The sequence below is a fragment of the Ailuropoda melanoleuca genome, chromosome 8, assembly GCF_002007445.2.
Source record: "Ailuropoda melanoleuca isolate Jingjing chromosome 8, ASM200744v2, whole genome shotgun sequence".
Classification (NCBI taxonomy): domain Eukaryota; kingdom Metazoa; phylum Chordata; class Mammalia; order Carnivora; family Ursidae; genus Ailuropoda; species Ailuropoda melanoleuca.
In genome coordinates, this window is record NC_048225.1 from 87,365,430 (window position 1) to 87,380,422 (window position 14,993).

Below are 14,993 nucleotides of genomic sequence, written 5' to 3' on the forward strand. Positions count from 1 at the left end.
TCCGCCCCGGCTCCCGGCCGCTGGGAGCCAATCAGGGCGCCGGGGGCGGCCCGGGCCGCAGATAAAGAGCGTGCGGCTGTGGGTAGCCGCGCAGAGCCGAGAATGGGAGTAGAGTGGAGCTTCTGAGCAGCACACCGGCCTTCTCTCCTCGCCGCACCTCGCTCTCGAGGCCTGCCCGCCCTGCCGCCTGCTCGCCGTCCAGGTAAGCACGCCGCCGGCCCGGGGTCTCGAAGTGGTGCGCGCCGCCCCTGCAGCCCCCCGAACCCCCGAGCCCGGACTGTCGACCCCGCGGCTCGGGGCAGCCCCTTGCATCTCCCGCCCCTACGGTGCTCCTCTGCCCCCGCGCCCTCCGCGTGCTTTCGCCGCCCGCGGCTCCCGGAGGCTCTGGGCTGGCGATTGTGGGGTGCGCTGTGGAGGAGGGCGGGGAGTTGTTTTGATCTCTTTCGTTGCTCGCGGCCCTAAGCGCCGCCCCTGGAGGTCGCTCGGCGAGGCGAACGGTGGAGGCACTGCTCGGGCCCAGCGCTCCCAGCTCGGCGGTGTTGTGTGCGCTGCGGATGGAGTGGCTGGGTGGCCCCACGGGAGCCTCGCTCTCCTGCTCCGCGGTGGCGGGCCTTGGGGGACCGTCGTGGTCTGGAGGATCTCTAGACGCCTACACTGAGGCGAATGGCTGCGGGCATCGGTAGTACGGACCGCTCCTGCGCGGTTCCCGGGGGCCTTGCAGTGTGACTGAACAATGGGGCACCGGGCCCGGCTTGGCGGGCGGGCACAGCCGGCGGAGAGGCCTGGCCCGGCAGAGGCAGCGACGGTGCGCTGCCCCAACCCCCGACTCCCCTACTCCCTCCCAGCCTCGGCCCTCGGAGGGATATGGCTCCCTCGGCCAGGCCCTGAGATTCGGTCGGGGGCCCGAGGGGCGGGGCGCCGACTTCAGGAACATTTCATTGGGAAAGGGCTGCCCTCAAAGTGGATTATCCCAACTGCCCCGGGGGTGGGAAGCGGGGAACCCCCCCTAGCCGCCAATCCGCAAAGACCACCAACAACGAAGATGAAGACGACGTGGAGTCGCGGTCCTCGGAGTCCCCCTCCAACTGCTTCGGCTTCGTCGCCTACTCCACGAACTCCGGAGAGAAATCGCGAGTCAAGATTAAGACCGTGGCCTACCAGCCCTCGTATTCCTCCTCGGCCCGATGCGATCCCGAACGCTCCCTGACCCCTTCTCCGTCTCCCTCGCCCAGAAAGCTCCGGTGCATGGACCAGCGGGAGCCCTCGGAGAACCAGGAGAGGCGCGAGCGCAACTCCAAAAGGAGAAGGGCCAGGGAGGGCTACCCCAACGATCCGATTGACCTCCTGTGGCTGGGGTGAGTGAAGACAGGGAGGAAGACCCCGGAGCCGGAGCCGGCGACAGCTGCAGGAACAGCTAGAAAACGCAGAATCCCATTTTTACCCCACATAAATTCGGGCACCGAGTTACCAGTCGGTAACAGTAGACGAGAATGTTGACATCTAACTCGTCTCACCGAAAAGAGCAGGAAATCTGGAGCTGAGGCTTGAAGGGAGAAAGTGTGGCTGGATATTGTTGTAACAGGTTGTGGGGGAAAGCCAGAGACTGGATTGTAGACTTTTTAGTGGGAGCTGAAGCGGTCCGGTGTTGTTCCTTCTGGCCTTCAAAGGCAGGGGTGGGGGTGGGGAAGGTTTGAGGGGCGGTGTGTGACCCACCGAGGTGTCTGCTCGCACGGTATGCAGAGGATATGGAAAAGGACAGGTTTTCCAGTGCGGTGCGGGAGACCAGACGGGGGAGGTTCGGCTCTTCCCCAAGGGAAAGGGTGAGGCTCTCCGAGGGGGAAGCAGTTCTGTTTTCAGCTGGGCAAACATGGACGGTTGCCCATAGAAACTTAGCCACTGTACTTCAGAAAGTTGCCCAAGTCGTTGGAGAACAATGTGTTCCCTTTCCAGCCACTCTGGGCCACTGAGCTGGGGGGTGGGGGTGGGGTACAACGTTTCCTCTTGTGTTGGGTTTCTCTTCTTTCCGACGTTTTGTGGCAGTGGCTTGCAGTTTTTAGCGTGCCTCAGCTTTTGAAAACCCAGATCATTTTGTTACTCAAGTGGGAATTTCCTCATGCAAGTTCTCTGGTGGAATCTGAGAATGTTCTTTGCAAATGTAAATCTACATTCCTAAGTGAGAAGACCCTTGGAAATGATGGCAGTGTGCATCTTAGAATCCACGCAGATCAGCTTTTTTGGTGCCTGAGGGATTTGTAATAACTATGCTGCTCTTAGGAAGCCCACCAGCCTTTTAAATCTTCTAGCTAGCCCCTTTATTTTTTCTTCCTACGGTCTCAGTGTGTGGGGTGCCTTTGGGAGAGGTGGAGGAATCTTCAAAAGGGTTTTCACAGAAATGGCAGGTAGGATACAAGGAAAAGACAGGACTGATGCAGCAACCATAGCAGCCAAGCCTTTCTGTGGCTGGATTTTACTCATGTTGGGAGAGAGATACCTTCTGTAAACACTCTTTCTGAACTTTGTTTTGGGAGCCCCGTCCTGCCCAGTGTCCCCTACCTTGGCTACACTGAGAAAATAAAGCTTAGTCTTCACAGGTGTGGATTCTAGCTTGAGGAAGCCTAGAGGGAGATTTTTGTCTGATATAAAAACTTAAATCCCTCTGAAAGCAGCATGAATAACTCTACCCTGGAGAGTGTGACTTCCAAAGGGAAGGGATGACATTCGCATTGTGACTTTTTGGTTTGATTGTCCTCACTGAGTCATTCTTGCAGAGGATCAGTTTGGAGTCTGATCATTGTTTGGTCTGTTCTTCTCTGCAGAACAACGTCCACCATGGCCACCTCCGCGAGTTCCCACCTGAACAAAGGCATCAAGCAGTTGTATATGTCCCTGCCTCAGGGCGAAAAAGTGCAAGCTATGTATATTTGGATCGACGGGACTGGAGAAGGATTACGTTGCAAGACCCGGACCTTGGACAGTGAGCCCAAGTGTATAGAAGGTGAGAGACCAAGCCGAGTGGGAGCAGCCTGATGAAACCAAGCCACTAGATTTGGCCACTTTATTATTCTGTTTGTCAAGCTTTCCTAAAGCAGGGTTTCTCAGACTTCATTCAGTCAACGTTAAGCTCCTCCACTCCCTCAAAGCATAGCAACAATGGACCCCTTTATTTCAGTAGAACCTTCCATGTAAGCCTGTATATTGAAGAAGAAAGATAAAAATCTAGTTGGGGCAGGAGAAGGGGCTGGAGACTTTGCTAACTTGGGCAACCCTACTTAGTTGGCTGTAAGGCATCCGCAAGAACCCAGTTTGAAAACCACTGCTCTAACCTGACTGCTACTATTTCACAAACTCTTTGAATACTGTTTTATCAGTGAGGTTCTGGATGCAAAGCAGACTCTGTAAAGTGGTTTCTAAATAGGACTAGCCGTTCATTTGTTTCTAGTTGATTCCACTTTTGGAAATTCTTAAACCACCTGATTGCTTATCACACCAGGAGCTCTTATATGAGTTGTGACCTTCATTTTTCAGTCTAGAGCAAGCCATAGCCCTCCTCCTTCTGGAAGGGGACCAGAGGAAAAAATATCACCTCTTGCCTACTTTAAGGATGACTTACTCTTCTGATAGTATTCACACTGGAGTGAATGCATGACCATAAAATAAAGTATATAGTGTGTATCTGCTTTGTGGCAGGTATTAGGCCCTGGGTAGGGGGCTATAAGGTAAGAGTCTGGTCTCTCTGCCTTCAGAGAACTCATAGTCAACTTGGGAGATGAAGAAACCAGCCTTTAAAACAAGTTGGGGAAAGTAGATAATGGGATCGGCTTTGACTAAGTTATCCTGCTAGTCGTCCATTCCCTCATCTATGGAATAAGGACATAACTTGAGCTGGAATAGTCCCTAGACGCAGTGGGGAGATAGTTAAAGAAGCAACACAGGTGGCCTAGCTGGGGAATCAGAATCTGTTTCTTCTGTCCCATTTTTTTTAAGTGATGACAGACTTCCTGGTTGAGTCAGAATATTTCAGTTTGTCTCCTTGGTGTCCAGTAGACGGACTTAGGGAAGATACATCAATCATTCTCAGGTTGTTTCTGTGACTGTTATTTTTCTTAAGGAATTGATGCAGTGGTCTTACTTGCAGCTCACATAGGAAGGACGGTAAAGCTATGTGCAGTTGTCCGAGTTTGCATATTAGCAGGAGTCCTGTATGTCTGACTTTCTGGAAAGAAAGTGTAGATCTTTAGACGTAGAAAGGTTAAGGAAGGGGCTGTACTCTTGCCTGAAAAGCTCTGCATTTTTAGCCTAATTTTCCCTTCTCTTTTTACCCCAGAGTTGCCTGAGTGGAATTTTGATGGCTCTAGTACCTTTCAGTCTGAAGGCTCCAACAGTGACATGTATCTTGTCCCTGCTGCCATGTTTCGGGACCCTTTCCGCAAGGACCCCAACAAGCTGGTGTTCTGTGAAGTCTTCAAGTACAACCGAAAGCCTGCAGGTATGTATAGGATAGGTATGGACGCCCCCTCCTCAATCTATGAATGTTGTAAAAAGGGGAAGGACAGGAGATTGCAAAATCAGTACTGGGAACACTAGACTAGACTAATCTCGTGTCTCAGAACTGTTTCAGGAGACTGGGCGATTGGACATGCATTTTTAGCCTGAACTTCCTCATTCAGAGAGGTAGTATGGTCCCGTCTACCCACAGTCTCCTATGGGTTATGTAAAACAACAGTGAATTCCTTTAAATCTGTCTATCAGCAGAGTTCCGTCATGACATAGCCCTCCCACCTTGCTTCTAGATTCGAAAAACATGGATTCTGAGTCAGAATGTTGGGTTTGAATTCTGGATCTGTCATGTAACTGGTTTTGAACCTTGGCTAATTGTTTATCCTCTGTACTTAGTTTCCCTGATTGTAAAAGGAGGGGGAAATAAACGAAGCCCCCCCCCCCCCCCACTGTTTATAGTCTCTTGCTCCACTCTGCCAGTGTGACTTTCAACAAGTCATTTCGTGCCTGGACCTTAACTGCCTCTCACCATATTGTGGTAAAGGGCATGACTGAAGCCAAGGTAGTCTCAGCCTTACCAGTTCTGCTACTTGCTCTGTAAGCTGGGCGGGCCGCCCAGTGTCTGAGCTGAGCTGCATTTTCTCCTTTGTAAGAGTAGAGGCTTTAAAATACTTCCCCTCAGGGTCACTAGAAAGACTCCGTCGTGGGTTTTCCTTCATGTAGAGGTTTTAAAGCGGTTTTTTAGGACATAGTTAAGCAGCTGATAATAAGTCTGTATTTACTTATTTTTTTTTTAAGATTTTATTTATTTATTTGACACAGATAGAGACAGCCAGAGAGAGAGGGAACACAAGCAGGGGGAGTGGGAGAGGAAGAAGCAGGCTCATAGCAGAGGAGCCCGATGTGGGGCTCGATCCCATAACACCAGGATCACGCCCTGAGCCAAAGGCAGACGCCTAACTGCTGTGCCACCCAGGCGCCCCTGTATTTACTTATTTTAAAGTTCTTTCCCAGCTTAGACATTGTTTCCAATTGAGCTCATCTCATTTTAATATTTTACTTTAGTACTCGCCGACTTAGCCCTTCATCTTCTCACCTGGAATGGGAGGCCCCCAATAGACATGATTCTCTCAATGAAAATTGTACGTTTGTCTCTAAATGCTTGAGAAACTAGGGATAAGCCTGACAACTAAAAGCAGCTGTCTTGTGCATAGAGAGTTTAAGTGCCTGCTATGTGGTACTTGGGAGGTGGCCAGCATGCAGATAAGGTACAAAGTTGCTGTGTTCTGGATCCACGGTCATGGGATTTCTTTGTGACCCAGGAGTCTCTATAGATGTACGATTACCGTTTCTCCCATTTTCCCTGCTGAGGCTGATGGGACACCCAACAAAGGTTTATTACTCTAGGTCAGTTCACCTTATAGTTCACACTTTAGCTTTGTGGAATCCAAAGACCTTTGTCCCAGCAGCACTGGGATTCAGTGTATTTGCCCATATGTCTCTAATGGCTCATTGACTCTTTTTCTTTCTCTAGAGACCAATTTGAGGCATACCTGTAAACGGATAATGGACATGGTGAGCAATCAGCATCCTTGGTTTGGAATGGAACAGGAATATACGCTCATGGGCACAGATGGTCACCCTTTTGGTTGGCCTTCCAATGGCTTCCCTGGGCCCCAAGGTAAGTCCCCCCGGTGAGATGTGAACTTCTTGCTCCCTAGTTGCTTAATTGCCAAGGAAAGACTCCTTCCCCAGAGATGACAGTGACTCCTTATGTATCAGAAAAGCTATGGGAATATCACTGAGGCTGGCTGAATTAATACTGTAAAAAGGGCTCCTGTTACCCAAAGCCTGACGTGGATATTGAAGACATTCACATGGGGGGGAACCCCTTTGGCTCCACCGAGGTTATGGCCAAGAGGAGCCCCCTGACACCACACCCCCGCCTCCCAGTGAAGGCAGGTCTAGTGATGCCAGAGAGCAAGTATTGAGAGCTTTCTGATTTCTGACTTTTGTGGAAAGGGATTTCTTGGTTTCCTGTCTCTTGACTTTCCATGTTAATGCCTCTGCAGGTCCATACTACTGTGGTGTGGGAGCTGACAAAGCCTATGGCAGGGATATCGTGGAGGCTCACTATCGGGCCTGCTTGTACGCCGGCATCAAGATCGCTGGGACAAATGCTGAGGTCATGCCTGCCCAGGTAAATGACTTGTTCATCCATAGGACGTATGGGCCAGAGGGGACTCTTGCTGGCACCCCTCGTTTACCCAAAACTTAGGTGGGTTGGAATAGAGGTGAGAAAAGGGCAGGGTTTGGAGCTTGTGAATTGGGGTCAGAAGTTGACATTATTTTAAAGTCCAGCCGTGTTGTTCTCTTTAGTGGGAATTCCAGATAGGACCCTGTGAAGGAATCGACATGGGAGATCATCTCTGGGTGGCCCGTTTCATCTTGCATCGTGTATGTGAAGACTTTGGAGTGATAGCGACCTTTGATCCTAAGCCCATTCCTGGGAACTGGAATGGTGCGGGCTGCCACACCAACTTCAGCACCAAGGCCATGCGAGAGGAGAATGGTCTGAAGTGAGTGCCTTCTCCTGATGGGGCCATCTTCCTTTCTTTGCCAGCACACTTGCCAAGGGTTTGATGTGTTGGGGCTAAAAATCCAGATTTCATTCGTACCTTAGCTTCTAGCACTTGGCTGTAAAAGTTGTCTTCTCATTCTTTTGTTTCGTTCCTGTTTGAAGAGTACCAAAACATACTGTAGGAATAGAATCCAAGGATAGCGATTGGAAAGGGGGACCTAATTTAATATGTTTGAAAATCTTCAATATGAAATAACTTAGTAACAGTAAAAGCACGTGAATGAGCTTAATGCTTCTGGGTGGGGCAGGGTCTTTGATTAGGGTCTTTTCATTCAACAAATACCATCTACTGAGCGTCCAGCACCATTCTGAGGCACTGGGTGGGACACACAGGTAAGAAGGCAGAGTTGCTGCCCTCAGAGATTGTTTGATCTGTGGGGACAATGTTTTGGTGAATTGTGAACAGTCTTTGATAGATGAGTCTCTCCATGCCCTTGAAGGGCAGATTTCCTGGTGCCAGATTGGACCCCCATCTTTTCTCTCCTCTAGGTACATTGAGGAGTCCATCGAGAAACTGAGCAAGCGGCACCACTACCACATCCGAGCCTACGATCCCAAGGGAGGCCTGGATAACGCCCGGCGCCTGACTGGATTCCATGAAACATCCAACATCAACGACTTTTCCGCCGGCGTGGCCAACCGTGGTGCTAGCATCCGCATTCCCCGGACTGTCGGCCAGGAGAAGAAGGGTTACTTTGAAGACCGTCGCCCCTCTGCCAACTGTGACCCCTTTTCAGTGACAGAAGCCCTCATCCGCACGTGTCTTCTCAACGAAACTGGCGACGAACCCTTCCAGTACAAAAACTAAGCGGACTAGACTTGCAGCCATCAAACCCCTCCTAATTCTCCATCTTGCCTCCATGTTTGCCCCTCTCTTGACTGTCCTAATAGCTGTAACTCAAAGGGCGGAATATCAAGGTTTTTTTTTTATTCCTCATGCCCAGTTAATATCTCTTTGCTTTCTTTGGCCAGGATAGAGGGGTCAGTCAGGTTCTTTAATCTTTTTACGACCCACCCTCCCCCACCTTTTTTTCCTTGTCACTGAAGCTGTCTAGTACGTTAGTGGGGTGGGGGTGGGGAGACATAACCACCGTTTTCCATTTAATCAGGTGTGTTTGTCCAATAGGCGTAGCTATCTGGACAGAACATAGTGTTTGTGAAGGGAGGGGGAGGGCTCTTTTCTTCAAGGTAGCTGAGTGTTAGGGGCGGGGGGTTACTTACTCCGGGGTTAGGTTAGGATTTCCCCTCTTGGTGGGAAATTCCACTTCGTGTAAGCTTATAACCAACTCTATTAAAAATGAGACTTAGGAGATAACCAGGCAGGAAAATGCACCCCGTCCTCCTGGTACAGTGCTTCCCTTATGTGGGGCGAAATGGCCCCCCTGTGAAGACAAGCTCAGCATAAGGATGGATTGACCTACCTTAGAAGAAAAAGTTCTTATTGCTTGGTCCTCCATTTATAACACAAAGCAGAGTAGTATTTTTATATTTAAATGTAAAAACAAAAAAAATTATATATATGGGTGTGCAGATATGTGTGTTTTTTTCCGTAAAGGAGGAAGAACATTCTGGTCATTGGGAACCAAATTTGAGGTGAATAGTCTGGTTGGAAATAAGGATCTCCTGTTGAGTGGGGATGAGGGAGGCGGTGCTTGCAAAGCTAGCTATCTGGGGCTCTTTGCTATTCCCTCGATGCCGCTGTAGGGTGGGTCCCCTATGCTCTGCCCACTTTTGGGGTGGGGGGTGTGGGGAGGAAGGGGCGGACACCGGTCAGGTAACAGGTGGAAGCACATTGTGGAAGGAGCAGTCCCCTGGGCTTTGATGTGAAAGACACACATGTCCACACACAGGTTGAGAAATAAGAGTTGGCTGGTCAACTTGAGCATGTTACCGACAGGGGGTTATTGGGGATGATTTTCTGGGGGGACAAGCATGTCCCTAAAGCAGGCCTTTTGATATATTAAAATTTTTTAAAAAGCAAAACCAGAAGTTTAGATTTTAATCCTGTTTATAGGGTTTCTAAGTCTTTGTTTTTCCAGAATCTTTTGTTTGCTTCAACTGTCCCCTTCCCATCTCTGCTCTCTGAGGAGATGGGGGCAGCCCTGGAGTCAGAACACCTGTCGTTTTGTATCCTGGTGTCTATTCTCTGAGTGTGAGATTCTCCTTTACTTTGTTAAGATTCCTGAGGATTTACTTTTCCTTTTATAATAAAAAGCAAACCCCACCTTCATCCCTATGTTTCCGCTGCGGTGTCTGCCTGTTTTCGTGGTGGTCATGTTGGCTGCAGCAGGCTGGCCGTGGCTTTCTCTTGCCGTGACGACTTCCAGTTGCCATGTACAGAATGTTCAGCGTTCGATAACTCCTTGTTGTAAACAGACTGTTAACTGCCCGGAGCAGCTCTTATAAATCAACATAACATCAGATCTCTTCTGACTTGATTATTTGTGTTTCTTTGAAGTCCCTATGTGCCTTTTTGTTCTGTTCTTTCTTACCCAAAAAGGAGAATTTTTTTTTTTTAGAGAAAAAGCTCAAGTTTACTTGTTCTGGGTACTTTCAAAAATCTATCCTGAGTCACGTTGCCAACCAGCTTTTCCCTGTACTTAAGGTGTTTGGAATCTGAGGATGAAGGCATATCCCAGCCCTAGTTTTATAGTAGGGTTCAAACCCCAACCCTCCCCTCCCTGTGCTCCAGACCTTGGCTTTGACTTAAAACACTGTAACATTGTCTTAAGCACCCCTCTGGCTTCACTTTATGGCAGTCTGAAATCGATAATGCATTGCAAAGACTTCTCAGCGTCCTTAACTGGTCATGATTTTATCCTTACCCAACTGCCAATGGTTCTTCTAAATAGCACACATTGACCCTGTGGCTATCCTGGTGGAAGCCTTCAGAGGCTGGCTGTGCTCAGGGCCAGCTAGCCCAGATACGCTTTGGATGTTCCTTTCCTGACACTAGCCCCAGTGAACTGCCCATGATTCCCCCAAAAGCTCCATGTGACACCTCTGTGCCCTTGTTTTTGGTCCCTTTACCTGAAAGTAGTTCTCACACCTTGCCTGGTTTACTCTGACCTTAGTTCGTGTCCATACCAGGCCAGGTAGGAGCTCCCTTCCCTGTAGTGCTGCGCACATACTCCAGCCGAACACACTCTCCAACACTTCAACCTGACGTGCCAGGACTGTGCTCAGTAGTAGTTACTGTCGTGAAGAGGTAATGTCCTCTTTCAGTTTGGAAGTAGGTGGCGCTTGTCACAGCAAACTTAGAGGTGACCATTTTCTCTGGGCAAGTGTACATTTTGCTCTAGTAAGCAATCCTAGATACATGTGTTTCTGTTTCGTTTTGTTTTTCCCTAGGAAGGTTGGCTCCTGACACTTTCAAAGTAGGATAATCTTACTGGTTTGCTGGGCATAGTCCCAGTTTGTATTGGTGGTTTCATTATGATTGTTAGAGTGTCCTCTCTCACTAAGCATTCTGGTTTTGCTGATAAATTATGGGGTGTTTTTTCTATTGAAGCTCTACTTCCCCCTTCCTAGCTGAAATTGGCTTCCCTCCACTGGAGCACCCCTTGCAGCCCTTGGCGGGGAGGGGGAGGAGGGAGGAGGGTGTGTTATCTGCAGCCAAGCACTAGATCAAGGCAATGGTCTGGGCACAGTTCCCCAGCAAAGATTACACGAAAAGGAATTCTAAGTTAATACGGTGGAAACAAGTTTATTTCCTTCTCTACCCCTCACCTAGAATTAGCTTTGACCTACCCGTTGCAGTGCAATCCCCTTGTATTTCTAAGGGTTGTTTTTGTTTTTGTTTTTGTTTTTAATAGCTGATTTAACAGACACTGGGTTACATGATAAGTTATCAGTAATAGATTAAGCATAATGGCAGCCAAGCCTCCAGGCTTAAAGAGACCGAGGCCAGTGTTCACAAAAGGAGCTCTCCATTTTCAACGTGAGTTTCCTTAATTTCATCCTGCCAGTTACTGGGTAGGAGCTAAATGACAGCACAGGCTCATAGAGGAACGTCAGGGAGCAAATGGAGGATCCCATGGCATTCCTTGCATGGTCACACTGGGGCCGTTTAACAAGCCCGGGATCACACAGGAGTATGGAAGTTCCTGAACACACCCATGGCACCAAGACTTCAAATATCTTAGCAAAGGCTTCCCTTAGGTAAATCCAGCTACTGCTCGGCCCTTGACACCCATAAAGTCAAGTCTAGAAAGTAACTTGCTATCCTAAATATAGCCCATCCCTCAACAGGACTTTTTGATATAAACTTCAGGAAGGCAGGGGTCCTGGTTTTCTCTCCCAGCACTATCTCCCTGTCCTGTCATGGTGCCTGAAGGACTTGCCTAATGAATTATTTTTAAGTGTCAGTTTTGTGAGTTCTAAGCCTTTTGGCTCTATTGGTAGCATCAAACCCATGACGTCTCAGTGGTCTGGCTGTGTTCTAACCTAGGTCATGGCACTAAAGTTAAGTTCTGTTTTACTGAGCTTAATGACTGCTGGCTCGGTTACTTCTGGCTGGAGTCAGGCTGCCAAGAGCCTTGTGTTGCTTCATGAGTTATAACTAATACAAAGTGGCAATTCATTATGTAATTCCAAAGGCTTCAGGTAAATTGCAACTGTAAACAAATTTGAGCTGACTAGAGCCTTACCATTTTATAGCCTTTAGCTCAATCACCAACCACTTATTTAAGAAAATGTCATTCTTGATTTTACAATATGCAGCTATACGCACATCCACATACGCACAGGATAGGCACACACCATATTTGGAGGGACATGCATATATGTACACATGAGACACACCATACAGATATCCTGCATGAACCTTTTCCCCAAGATACAGCATCTTATGAAGGAGACAGGAAATTAGGAGTATCTCTTCTAGAAGCAGCACACCTTCAGTAGAATTCACTGGGCTGATAAGCTGTCATTAGGAGCGGGGAGGCAGGCCATAGAAGCTGTTAAGTCTTCAAGCATGGTTCTGCTGCCAATCCCTTCTCTGCTTTATGGGTAGGAGATTTTTAGGCACTGTCAGCTTAGAAGTATTTGTCTATGGTGCACTGCCCAGAGCCCTCTGATGTCAGGGGCGGGTGTCCTAGCCCCACTTTACCAAGGAGTGTTGGTATGGTTCCTTCTGCCTTTTCATGAGTTGTTTTCTGGGGTCCTTGGACCTCAGCAAATTGTCCTCTTTCTCATGGATTTCAGGTTGAGGTACTTGCATCATCTTGAGATGGCAGCTTGTCTCAGTTTGCTCAACTGCACCCTATCTGTGGTCTAGTCGGCCGACTTGTGCACTTCACTCCAGCGGGCATGTGCTTGTGAATCTAAACTCTGCCTGGAAGCCTTTCTGCATTTGCCTTTCAGTAAAAGTTCAGGGTGACTTTTCCCTTGTAACTATGATACTGCTATTATATCGGCATTAAATGGAAGAGGCATTCAAGATACCTCCAAAATTTAATAAAATGGGGACCAAATAGGCACTCTTTAGGGTATTTTGGTGCAAGCATGTGAATGAAGGGGTCAAGTGAATTACAATTCTTCTCTTTTTCTTCTTATGCCTTCCTCTTCTTACAGCTAAAAGAATGTCATTGGCCTCACCAAGCAGTTTGGGACTTCTGGTCCTATTGCTGGGTATACTAGTTTATCTTCAAATGATTTTGCAAGCTGTTTTGATAACTCAAATGTTATGTATAAGGAAGTACAGTTTTATACTGGTAGAGGGGAGAGAGGAGGATTGTTTTTTGTTTGGAAGAAGTAAACACTTGTCTCTGGGAGGAATCTGTGATTCATTAGGAGCTATGTTTAGAGAGACAGTACAGTCTGAGTATCAACTTCTCCAGGTCTTCATAAAATGAATGTACTGGAATTCTCCCCAAAGAACCTACCATCAGACTCATTCTAGGTGGGCTTAGGATCCAGAACTGCCAACTTACAAATATTTTTATGTAAATATATCATGACCTAGGTCACTTAAGGTACTTAGCCAAGGAAGTCTTCAGTAAATGTTTGTTGAATTAGATTGCTAGAGAAAAGTCACTACCAATATCACTGCATAGAGGAAGTGGATAAAAGCCTGGGGTAAGGCAGGGGGCAGTTTATTCACAAGCATCAGTCTTAGGTGTTAATGGCTTGTGTATGAGCTGCCCCACTCTGGCAGTTAATCCCAAAGTACCTGGTCCAGAAATATCTTCTCCGTGATCCAAAATGCAGAGCCTTTTGGGGTGATCGTTCCAATTGCTTTATCCTGGTAGCAGCTGAGTCTTCCAGATTCTTTTCTTCCCCCCAGGAGGGGATGAAATTCCTTCGAGATTTAGAATTCTGTGCTATGAGCTATCATCTCCAAAACTGAAATAAAGCAGTTCAGTCTTAAATTTGCTTTCTTGGAGGATAAGAGTGATCTTTCAGTTTATGATTACTTATTTGTCATCAGCATTCTTGGCTGAACTCAGAAAGTCAGATATGTTAGAGAAGTCTGAAAGAAATGAGCAAACCCTATTTTAATACAGCATTTCTTTGGGGAGGGAAATTATGAGATGACATTTAGTATGAGTAGTAATAGGAATATTTCACCCTAAGTGATTTAAAACTCATTTCTTCTATGTTAGAGAGAATCATTTCTCTGTTTGAAGACTCCAGCTTCATTTATAGGGATCCTCAAGCTGGGTAGCAATCTTCCTTAGGTGGCTCGGCCCAGTGCTCTCCAACCCTGAGGGATGTCTATCATTTGAAAGCATCCTAAGTGTGTTATCTGTTGTTATATAACAAATTACCCCAAAATGTACGTCCTTGAAACAGCAAATATCTGTGATTTCAGACAGTTTCCTAGGGCCAGGAAGCTGGGAGTGACTTAGCTGGGTGGTTCTGCCTCGAGTTTCTCCTGAAGTTGCAATTAAACTGTCAGGACTGCAACCCGTGAAGATTTGATTAGAACTGCAGATCATGTCTCACAGGACTGTTGGCAGGAGGCTTCAGTTCCTTGCCACGTGGACTTCTCCATAGTGCTGCTCAGGACATGTCTCGCCCCAGAGTGAGTGAATCAAGAAAGCAAATCAGAGAGGGAGAGAGAGAGAGGGAGGAAGAGAGAAAGAGAGAGAGAGAAAGTAAATGAAAGCCACAGTCTTTTTATAACCTAGTCTTAGAAGTGATACCCTGTCACTTTGGGCCATACTGTATGCTAGTAGTGAGTCACTAAATTCAGTCCACACTTAGAGGAAGGAAAAGCTCCACCTCTTGAGGAGATGTGTATCAAAGAATTTGTGGCTAAATTTTAAAATTCACCACAAGGGACTCTTGTCCCCCTCTCCCTTGTCAACTTTGGCCCTGAGGCAATAGTAAAGATTAAACTATTATCCTAGGGAGAAAGTCTTATTTAAGGTTTCTGGTTTCTTTCCTTTGACTCTTGCTCTTAATTACGCCCTTTTTGTTTGTCAGAGAGTGGAATTAAGGATTTCCAGTACATTGTCTGTACTTCATTGGACATGAAGAATAATGCTGATTACTTCTCTCCCTTTCTCCATCCCAAAGAGCAGGAGGGTCCTCTGGGAGCCATTCAGGGAACCTGGACCAGGCAGGAAGAAAGAGACAATGTCTACAGGGACCAAAAAGCCCCCAAGTGTATGTTTATGCATATAAAGTAATGGCTATACTGGACTCCTATCGGCCTCCCAAACCACGTGCAACGTCTGCCTTCACATTAGACCCACCCAAGCCTGTGCCTGCATGTGTCTCTGTGACACATCTTCCCATCAGAGATGTACTTGAGAGTCATTGTAACCACATTTCACCTGGATGAAAGGGTTGGGAGAAGACATATACACACAATGTGATCGATTCCCTCCTTATCCTAGGCTAAACT

At 47.6% G+C, this 14,993-nt stretch overlaps 1 protein-coding gene across 2 annotated transcripts; it reads left to right on the top strand.

The window, feature by feature from the left end:
* The first annotated feature begins 55 nt into the window (after positions 1-55).
* On the top strand, positions 56-9,561 carry GLUL (glutamate-ammonia ligase). Of its 2 annotated transcripts, XM_019799817.2 has the most exons (8): positions 72-202; positions 1,233-1,355; positions 2,817-2,995; positions 4,325-4,486; positions 6,032-6,178; positions 6,570-6,697; positions 6,877-7,076; positions 7,628-9,561. In XM_019799817.2, the coding sequence occupies exons 2-8, from the start codon at positions 1,246-1,248 to the stop codon at positions 7,944-7,946; spliced, it is 1,245 nt and encodes a 414-aa protein (XP_019655376.1). In that variant the 5' UTR covers positions 72-202; positions 1,233-1,245; the 3' UTR covers positions 7,947-9,561. The 2 variants fall into 2 exon arrangements, with proteins under 2 accessions (XP_011223503.1, XP_019655376.1); XM_011225201.3 differs by lacking the exon at positions 1,233-1,355 and having other exon boundaries at positions 56-202.
* Positions 9,562-14,993: the final 5,432 nt, after the last annotated feature.

What these genes read in the sequence shown, in the direction of transcription:
- GLUL (XM_019799817.2), top strand. Translation starts at nt 1,246, where the DNA reads ATGGACCAGCGGGAGCCCTCGGAGAACCAGGAGAGGCGCGAGCGCAAC. An exon ending in GTACAACCGAAAGCCTGCAG is followed by an intron (nt 4,487 to 6,031) that starts GTATGTATAGGA and finishes TTCTTTCTCTAG; the next exon opens with AGACCAATTTGAGGCATACC. An exon ending in CTGAGGTCATGCCTGCCCAG is followed by an intron (nt 6,698 to 6,876) that starts GTAAATGACTTG and finishes TGTTCTCTTTAG; the next exon opens with TGGGAATTCCAGATAGGACC.